Below are 9710 nucleotides of genomic sequence, written 5' to 3' on the forward strand. Positions count from 1 at the left end.
CGTCCCACCAAAAAAGCCGAGCTCTGGGACAAGGGGACATTTTGTTCAGCCGAGGAGCACTATGCTGGCAGTGTGCCCGCAGCCAGAGCCTCTGCACCTAACCGGGAGAAAATGGAAGAAGGGCAGAGGGAAGGGGCAAAAAACTGGTTATGTCCCCTGGAACCCCAGGCCACTACTCCAGGTCGAGCAGCCTGCTCAGCTCTCCTGCCCCAGCAAAAATTTCAGCCCCCGGGGGGTGACCCCTCCGGCGGAGCTGCTGCCTGTTCCAGCTGGGAGCAGCATCGCACCCAGCAAACATAACAGTCACAGCACCAAACTGTGCTGGCCCCGGCGACTTCCGTTTGACACCCTCTCTGCAAACACAGCCTTTCGTTCCCAACAGGAATTGTAACGCAAATATTTATTTCTCCAGCCCAGCTCATGCTTTTAAAAGGGAAACTATGCGGCATCATCTGGAGCCGGCGGGAAGCTGCAGTCGCTTCCCTCCCACTCTCCTCCATCCATCAGAGCACACAGACCCTCTCCCGGCTGGATTTCCTCTCCTTCCCTCGGCCAGGGAACCTTGGAAGGCTTCTGGAGGGCAGTAACCTGAGCTGCAGCTTGCTCTGCCCTGAGGGATGCACAAATCTTCCATCCAGATGCCCACCTCCGGGTTTAATTGCCTGACAGAAGGAAAGCTGCACTGACAGGAGGTTGGATGCAGCCTCCTGCTCAGGGCTCTCCCTGCGTGCAGGTCTCTGCCAGCCAGGGAGGCTGAAAGTGGGAACCTCTGAGGGATGGGGAGGACGAGGCAGTCCAGGTGTTTGTCCTCGGGCCTGCGTCTTCACCTGCGAAAAAAAAAAATCACGCTGAAAATAATCAAAGAAGCAGCTGTTTCAAAGCCACTGCATAGCCAGGGTACCACTCACTGTCTCCCCTCCTGGGGGAGAGGAGTCAGGGGCAGCCCCCTCCCACAGCCAGGCCAGTCCCTGCTGCCCACTGCTCCCATCAATAGTGGCTGCACAGCCAAATGGTCACACACAGCCCACACACTTGGCACAGAAAACAGCCTTTTTCTGGGAAAAGCAGGGTGTGTGAGGGCAGGATACAAGTGCCCCTGCTATCTGTGGGCAGCCATCCCTGCTCTTGGTATCTCCTCCAGGGGAGGAGAGTCCCCAGCGCCATCCTTAGCCTGATCTGTCATCTCCCCCATCCTTTTCATCTCCCTCTGGAAACCAACCAGGGGATGGTGAGTATAATAATTTCATCCCCCTAAAACCAGGGAGAGGGAGTGGCTGGTGCTCACAAAGTGGGGTGAGAGGGACAGCAAGAAGGGACTGAAGCACCTCGGTTATCAGAGAATCAAACCCACACAAGCATTTCCTCTGCTCCAGTCAGCGCTGGAACCGATTTTTCAATCCCTATTTGGGAGGCACAGCACGCATCCACCCTTAGGTAGCAGGAAGACGCTCAAGAATTTGTCTTTCTGAGAAACCTTTTATTTGGCACGATCAATGGTAGCGTTTTTCAGAGCGAAACCATTCCTTCCTCCCCCCACTGAGAAAAGCCTCGAGGAGAGAGAGGCTTGTGCCGCGCTCGCGCCGCACAAAGCCCTGCTCCGAGGCAGGCCCGCTGCGAGGCAAGGAAATTCAGATTTTCCCAAGAACGTGTGGGTGTGGAAAGCTCAGCCTTTGGATTTACAGCAGCCCGCTGCAAACTTTTTGTTAGTAGAAGCAGACCGACCACAAAACTTTCGTTGCGAAGGCCTCGGAAAACAGCTGGATCAAAGGCTGAGAAGTCCCAGTTTCCGGGGCTGGGGAGGTGGGGCTGCCACTGGGGTCATGAGCAGCAGCTGCACCTCAGAGGTCCGAGCACTGTTCCTATGCTGGAGCTTTGCCAAGGCTTTAACAGAAGCAGGGTCAGGAGCTGAACTGTATCCCTGCAGCGTGGGGATAGATCACTTCCCAATGCACAACTGCCTTAGTAAAGAACTAGACGATCCTGTTAAGGCCTCACAGAAGCCTTGGCAAATAAAACATAATGCTAACAAAAAACAATAAAAAATTCAGCAGCACTTGGAGCAAGATATTCCACTACCATGCTCTTTCAGCAAAGCCATCCTATCATCATTACTTTGCCCCCTCTCGGGGAGCGTGAGGGGCAGTGAGAAGCAGGGAGCCTTTTCCCTGCTCCTTCTCCCGTCCCAGCAGCCTAACTCTCCATCTGGCTCCCTGCTCCTTCCTGGCCCTCCAGAGACTTTTCTGGCTGAGGGGTAGACAAGTGTTCCAGCTCATAATGTCCATTGCTCACGGCCGCCGCGCTGCTCGGGTCACCCTTCTCTTCTGCCAGTTTTTTACTCCTCTTGCTCTCGATGATCTGCTGGAGCTGCCGCCCAGCATAGTCTGGTTTGGCAGTGAGCACCGTGTCAGGCACGGAGAGCCCCAGGATTTCAGGCACCATGTAGGGCCGGAGCCAGCCCACCAGTGGGGTGCTGCCGGGGGTATAGTGGGTTTGCTTGTGATAGAAGAGCAGCCCATCGACCTGTGGACAGGAGAGAGAGTGAATGAATGGGCAGAGCTGAGGCTCCTGCAGGTGGATGACCAGGCGCCAGACGATGGCTTCACTCTCTGTTTGCAGGCCAAACCACCAGCTGGATCATTTTTCCTCAAGCAGTGCAATAAATAGCGGAAGGGAAAGAAGAAACCTGCAGAGCTCCTGCCCTGAAAGATCAGCGTAAGCCCAGCAACCCCCAGATGGCTTTAAATTGTCAAAGGCAAACAATTCCAGTCTGGTGTCGGCACGGAGCAGTGTCCTCTGGATGCTCTCATCCCATTCTGCGGAAAAGCCAGTGGGTTTCTGAATAAGGCAGCCCACTTTACTGGATGAGGGTTATGTTAAATAATACATTTGGAGAGTAATTAGTCCAAGTGCGTGACGCCAAGGAGCCCTGATTCCTAACAGCTCTTTCAGCCAGCCTACGCCAAATAAATTCGTAATGTTTCCCAGGAGAGAACTTCTCCAGCAATCAATGACGGTTAAGGGCACTCAGGACTTTGAAGGTTTAGGCCCTAACTCTTGTGCTACTATTTCCACACTCTGCAGCTGGCTGACGTTTTCCCCACTTCTCTGTCATGCTCAGGGATTCTCACCCCCCTCTTCCCGCAATTCCCAGGGGTGTGCTCTGCAAGGTTGGATCCTGCTGTCAGGCTGACTGGCACTGGAGGTGGTGCTCCTCTTAGCTCAGCTTCACAAGCTCTTAAAAGGCCATTTGGCTATGAAGAAGAGTGACTGAGTGGGCAGAAGAGGAGAACAAGAGCACACCTTGGGATGAATCGCCCCCAGGCCCCTCCCTGAGCCTATAGCCCCCAGAACAGACACTCAGGCTGAGTACAGATCAGCATATATCCATCCTTGCTCCATGGGTACTAAACCTCTGGCAGAGAGGTTAAGAGCTCCTGGAACTACTCTGTCCATAATTTTCAGTCACTGTTAACATCTTGCAAAACAACCCCATAAAAACGGGGATTCCTGCGCTAGGAAGACATAAAACCAGAAGAGTAAACATCATGATGAGCTTGTGTAACCCTCCGGATACCTAAAGTGCAAAGCTTTTCCCTCCCCCTGCCTCCTGCAGATTCTGCAGCCCCCCAGCACATCCAGCCCATTCCTGTGGGTACGTGGCACTCGATGAAAAACGGGGATTCTCCGGCACCCACAGGAATGTTTTGGTAAAGATCAGAGCTTGGAAAAGCTCCTGCCTTCCAGACAGCTCTCAAGATCTTCCCCAAGCTAGAGAATTCAAAGGAGTTCAGCCTGGTAAAGTTAGGTCATGTTCTGCCTTCCCTGATTTAAGTGACTCCATATTCCTTCCTGTTTTATTTAATTTGTGGGCTGTGTCCCTGCCCTGAGTCACCGCAGTGACAACAGCCACATTGGAACGAGGGCTGACACTGTCCCTGAACAACCAAACCTGAGGAGACACTGGCCTGGCAGGAATTCACATTCCACAGCCACGATTTTAGGTGCTTAACGGTCCTCTCATTCCTTCCCACCAGGGTTTCTCAGAGCCTGTGGCTCTCCTGCCTTCGTGGAAACCTGAGCGTGGTTTTACTCATATCTCTGCGTAGGGCAGTAGCCCTTAAGATCCACTCCAAAAAACACTTGAAATTCAGAGCCAGTCAACTGATCCAAAGTCCACTGAATTCAGTGGAATCAAATTCTGCTGAATAGAGTGGATCAGGCCCAAACTCTGAGGTTACAAATTAACTCTGAAGACCCAGATCTGAAAGACCGATCACCTCTGCTGCTACCACACGTATGAGATCCCTGTCAGGACCACGAGATGCTGGGCCCAGGCCTAAGACCACCTCTGTTATCCTGCATTATCCATAGCCAGGCTCTGTTTTACTTCCTGCAAAGTTTATTCCGTTCTGTGCTGCTGGTGGAAGCTGGTTTTGGGAATTTTGGGGCTCCCTCTTGTGGCACACCACAGAGACCCACAGCTCCAGCATCCTGGAAGTTGCACCATGGTTTCTGGGGGGTTATGGATGCTTTGAGCCAACTTACACCCCACTTCGCTTGTTGGGGTCACACCCTGATGTATCAGACAAACTGGGGGCAAATCACAGCTGGATTTTACAGCTGGAGTCTGCTCAGCTCCACCTCTCCCTCCAGAGATCCAGAGTTCAGCCTCCTTCACAGCCCAAAAGTTTCCTGCCCTGACTGCAGCGGGACAACACTCCTCAGCCTTTCCTCGTGGGAGTAGATGCCTTAGGAAGGAATGAAGTTTCTCTCGGGAAAGACAGGAATGATTGTTTCTACACAGGCACTCGAAGCATTTGTCATTGAGCAAGTCAGCTGCAGGAAACCTGGGATGCCTTCTCAAGCTGTGTTCCAAGCAGGGTCTGGCAAGACCAGAGTGGAGCTGGGACTTTCCAACTCTCTCTGATGACTGTCCTGGCATTGACAAGCAGAAGACAAAGTCAGCCCTCACAGCCAAATTAGTAAAGTCAGCCCTCACAGCCAAATTAGCGTCCCTTAATTTAAACCTGCTCTCTCATTAATGGCTATCTCAGGATGGGAGAGCACAAGAGACAGTCACACCAACGTGGCTTTTGGCTTCATGGGCAACCTCTGCCGAGGCTGTTCCTGATACAGGGCTGAGACTGGGCACTCCCAGGAACTGCTGCAGCCACTAGAGGAGCTTCTGGCTCCCAGATGTTTGCCAGTGTCACTGTGCTGGAATGCCACTGCCTCCTCCATCCCCTTCCCCTGCAGTGCCAAGTCACCAGGGCAGGCAAAAGCAGCTGGAGCTGATTGCACAAGAGCCTGTGACACAACCATACAGAGCTGAGCCAGGTGGCACCTGGATTGGCCTGTCCTGCCCTTCCCCACAGGTCACAACAGCACAATAGCACCTACTTTTAAAGCTGATCAAGCAAACACAGGTGTCCTGCTCAGCCATTTCTGTCACAGCCATCTGTCCCCTGTTCCAATACACTTCAGGTACCCATCAACACCCAAACACCTCAGAAACCGTCGGGATCTTACCACCACCCTTCTCCTTCCTCCCCACAAGACATTGTACATAGAATATGGAAGGAGCCAGACTAAGGAAACCCCCACAAACCCACCCAGGGCAGTGGCAGTACCAGCTTTGGCCCTAAAATGGTCAGTTGTCCATCACACTGCCACGTGAATGTGAGCTGTGCTGCTTGTGGAGGCAGCCTGGGTGTTCACATCAACCCTCTCATCCCCAAAGGCTCTTTCAGACCCAGCCAACAGCAGCAAGGGCAAACCGAACACAGGGAATGCCATGGTTTAACTCTTGCTCATCTGTGTGGTTGGATGAGGCCTGTACCTGGTGACAGATCAGCCATGGGCATAAAGGCATCCATCTCCCCCCCAGGGAAACAGCAGCACAGCTCAGCAACCTTTTTGCAGCCTTGGGATAGCTAATTCCCAAGTGCAGGGGAGGTATCTCTTTCCCAGCACGGGCAGAGCTGAGGTCCAGGCCCCACCTGTGTGTTCTCACCTCGAAGGGGAAGTCTGTAGCCAGCAGCTCACACAGGCTGTCCGAGGAGCAGGGGAAGTTCTGCAAGCCCACAAATTTGTACTGAAAGAGTAAGAGAGGGTCAGAAGAGGCAACTGTGTGGCCTAAAACAGAACAAGTCACTGAACCCAGCGCTGATGTGGAGGTAGCTAAGAAGGAAGGATTCTCCTAGTGCAGGATCCAGCATGAGAGGGAAAGGGTGAGGGACAGCTCCCACATGCTCCTATACCTTTCTTCCCAAGCATTAAGGCTGCAGGAAAGACTTTTCAGGAGAGCTGACCCTGAGACGCTCTTTTAACCAAAATAGAAAATTATGACCTCCGGGCAGGATGCGAAGCAGACAGATGTCTGCTCCAGGCTGCTGGCTCAGCCAAGCCTGTCTTTCCACCCAGGAAATGAAAGCTGAAACGACCCCCCCTTCATTAGGTAGCTGTCTTCTGGATACACCCGTTGGAGTCAGAACAGGATGTTCTCCAAACGGATACCTTCACTGCAGTCAGCCCCATTTATCACTCAGCTGCTTAGCTCACGGGAGCTGCTCCGCCTGGCTGTGTCTGAGCAGACAAATCTCTCACGTCTGTCCCCAAAAAATCATACTCCAAGCTGCTGTGGGTTCTAGGTCTGATCTTCATGTGTAAGTTTTCAAAGGAAGAGTTTTTATCCTGGCTGAGCAGGGACTCTGGCTGGCAATCCAGCATCCATCCCAACAACTTCAATGATCAGTTTAAGCAAAGGCTTAAAGCTTTATGAGCCCACAAGACTACAAGAATAAACTCCATTGTAGTCAGGCTGCCAACCAACACTGCTCCTGCAGAAACCACACTGGTTTTCCATTCCATTTCAAGGGAAAGCTAAAAACAGCATGGCAGTTAGCTGACACCCTGCAGTGTGATCTCCCTCAGCACTTTGGATGGGGGAAAAAACCCCCACTGTACTCATTTACAATATTCAGTGATTCTATTTACATCCCGACCTCCCATTTCATCAGATGTACACTTTGAAGCCTGATCCGCAAGGGGAAAGCAAGAAAGGGAAAAAAGCTTCTGCTTGTGAAAGAAACTGCTGAAGCCTGTGAACAGGAGAGTTCACCCTCCAGCCTCCTCCCCTCAGCACAAAAGGACTTACCGGATTAATCCTGCTTTTCTCTCCCAGCCCTTCCTCCTCTTGGAGCTTTGAGGAGAGCCAGAAGAATCTGAAGTCAGTCTGTCAAAAGAGGCAGAGAGTTAGTGAGAGTTAAGCAACCTGCCAAGTGTCTCTACTCATCTGCACTCACCTGGGAGACTTACAAACTCAACTTCACCTGCAGAACCAGCACCCCAAACCCTGCTACACCCCCACAAAACATGTACCAGTTATTCCAGCAGCCCAGAAGCTGTAAAGATGCTGGTCCTTAATAGAAATATCCATCTTTTGCAGAGTGTGTTACATCCAGTGCTGGAGCAAAGCAGCTCAGGGCACAACAGGGAGGGCAGGGATTCAGTACCTGGCAGTCATAAACGGGGTGTCCTCTCCAGCACATCACATCAAGGATATAGTAGGTCTGCTGGGCCTCGTTGTAGATGCAGTCCAGGATGCTGTACACTGCACACACAAACACAGGGAGGTCCAGACCTGCTCCAGACACTGCCTAACCCACCTGGCAAAAACCAGGACACAGCTCTCCAGCATTAATCCTGCCCCGATGTAAGGCTGAGGGTGCAGAGGGATCCCCTTCTACTAACAGAAACTGTGACCACAAAAAGCTTTGAGCTTGAAGAGTCCAATGAGGCTACAAAGGGACCAGCCAGAGGCACAGCAAGCAAAGGCATGTTCTGGAAAATGGCACTTGTCAAACAACAAACCTCTTTTTTTCAGGGCAAAAAATGAACTACGAGAAGTATTAAGGAAGATGACACTGTCAGAGGATAGAGAGGGTGTTGGGTTTAACAGTGTCAGTGAACCAGGCAGCTAATTAAAAGATGTGACAGGACAAGGGGCAATGGTTTTAAACTGGAAATGGTCAGGTTTATTAGATGTTAAGAAGAAATTGTTCTCTGTGAGGATGCTGAGGCACTGGCATCCTAGGACTGAGGTGTCCTAGAGAAGCTGTGGCTGCTCCATCCCTGGAAGTGTTCAAGGCCAGGTTGGATGGGGCTTGGAGCAACCTGGGCTAGTGCAAGGTGTCCCTGCCCTTTAGGGACAGGGACATGGTAGGAGGTGGAACAAGATAAGCCCTAAGGTCCCTTCCCACCCAAAGCATTCTAGGATTCAATGTGCTTATGCAGCTCAGAGGTGTCTGATATTGTCCACATCTAGTTATCCCCAGAGGTACACGAACCTTTACCTTTCTCAGCGGTTGAGTTGTGCCGGTTCCCCCCCGGCAGCAGGGATGGGAACCTGTTGACACAGAAGCCACTCTTGGTGTAAGCTGCTGTTGTGCCCTGTGAGAAAGGGGAAGAGAAAAAAACCCCAGTCAAGCCAGTTTTACGTTGGCTAGAGACAGGTACAGGTCCTTCAGCAGCTGGTGAGATCCCACCTCTGCTGCCACTTACCCTGGAGGCCACGATGAGTGCCCTTTTCCCAACAGGACACACCACCACAACCCACTCCTGCTCCAGATCTGAGGGGACATCCACCAGCCACTCTGACAGCATCAGCTACAGAGAAAGATGGAAAGAAAATCAGTTTGTAACAACTCTCCTGAAGTTATGGACCACAAACTGCTCAAGAATAAAACAAGGAGGTAGCTGTTTTGGCTTTGACAGCTCCTCTGGGTGCTTCAGAGGCAGCTGGCACTGCATGTGAACCCCAAAGGGGCCCTCTCCCTCTTGCCAACCAACCCCAACCTGCTCAACCGACTTTTTCCCAAGTCCTTCTCTTGCTTCCCAGCTGCTGGCTGAACTTCAGCCTACAGCATGGAGTTCACAGTCCTTGCTTGGGCATCCCACACCCTGATCCCCACTCCAGCACTTTATTTACTTTTAAATACACGGCAGGACTTAGAGATTCTGAAATGTTGGGAGTAAAAAGCCCAGGCGAGTTGACCTCTTCACAGATTGCCTAAGAGGCTATGTGTCTTTTAGGACCGATACAGCACCCAGGTTGATAAAACCCACCTGCTGAGGTTTCCCTTCCTTCCTGGTGTCCCAAACATGGGAAAAAAGGCTGAAATCTTTACCTGACTGCTGCCTAACAGGGTAGAAATGCTGCTAGCTGAGTTGAAACCACACAAAATGGGCAACACAGTGGTGCTGGGTTACTGGTTGAACTCAATGAGGTCTTTTCCAACCTAAATGATTCTAAAGCACACACACAGCCCATCTCCACCTGCTTTCCATCTGAACACAGCATGGCTCGGAGGCAGACACAGGTTGTCTCTGAGCACCAAGCCAGGCAGGACACATTCTTCTCAGCCCCAAGACAACCACCACCGTCACACCCCCACCGCACACCCTCCTCCCCCGGCCAGGGGGGACACAGGCAGCTCCTCACCTGATTCCCGTAGCGCTTGGGCAACTTCTTCCCAGCATCCACATCCATCTCCTCTTCCTCCGCATCCTCCCCTGCCTTCTCCTCTTCCTCGCTCTCCACCCCAGCCCAGTCGTCCTGCGCCAACCTCCTGGCATGGTTCACGTAGTCCAGCCGCCTCCTGCGGGCGAGGAAAGCAGGCGGTCACCCCTCGCCCTTCGCCCCCTCGCCC

General features: G+C 52.3%; 1 protein-coding gene across 1 annotated transcript; it reads right to left on the minus strand.

Annotated features, from left to right (window-relative positions):
* Positions 1 to 2190: 2190 nt before the first annotated feature.
* SNUPN (snurportin 1) lies at positions 2191 to 9659 on the minus strand (the record flags this gene model as incomplete). The annotated part of the gene is made up of 7 exons (XM_009070687.1): positions 2191 to 2520; positions 6014 to 6094; positions 7157 to 7234; positions 7515 to 7612; positions 8355 to 8451; positions 8563 to 8667; positions 9503 to 9659. Coding segments are annotated over 7 exons (946 nt in total), but the record flags the coding sequence as incomplete, so codon positions are not given.
* Positions 9660 to 9710: the final 51 nt, after the last annotated feature.

This window comes from Acanthisitta chloris, unplaced genomic scaffold (assembly GCF_000695815.1).
Source record: "Acanthisitta chloris isolate BGI_N310 unplaced genomic scaffold, ASM69581v1 scaffold30682, whole genome shotgun sequence".
NCBI lineage: Eukaryota > Metazoa > Chordata > Aves > Passeriformes > Acanthisittidae > Acanthisitta > Acanthisitta chloris.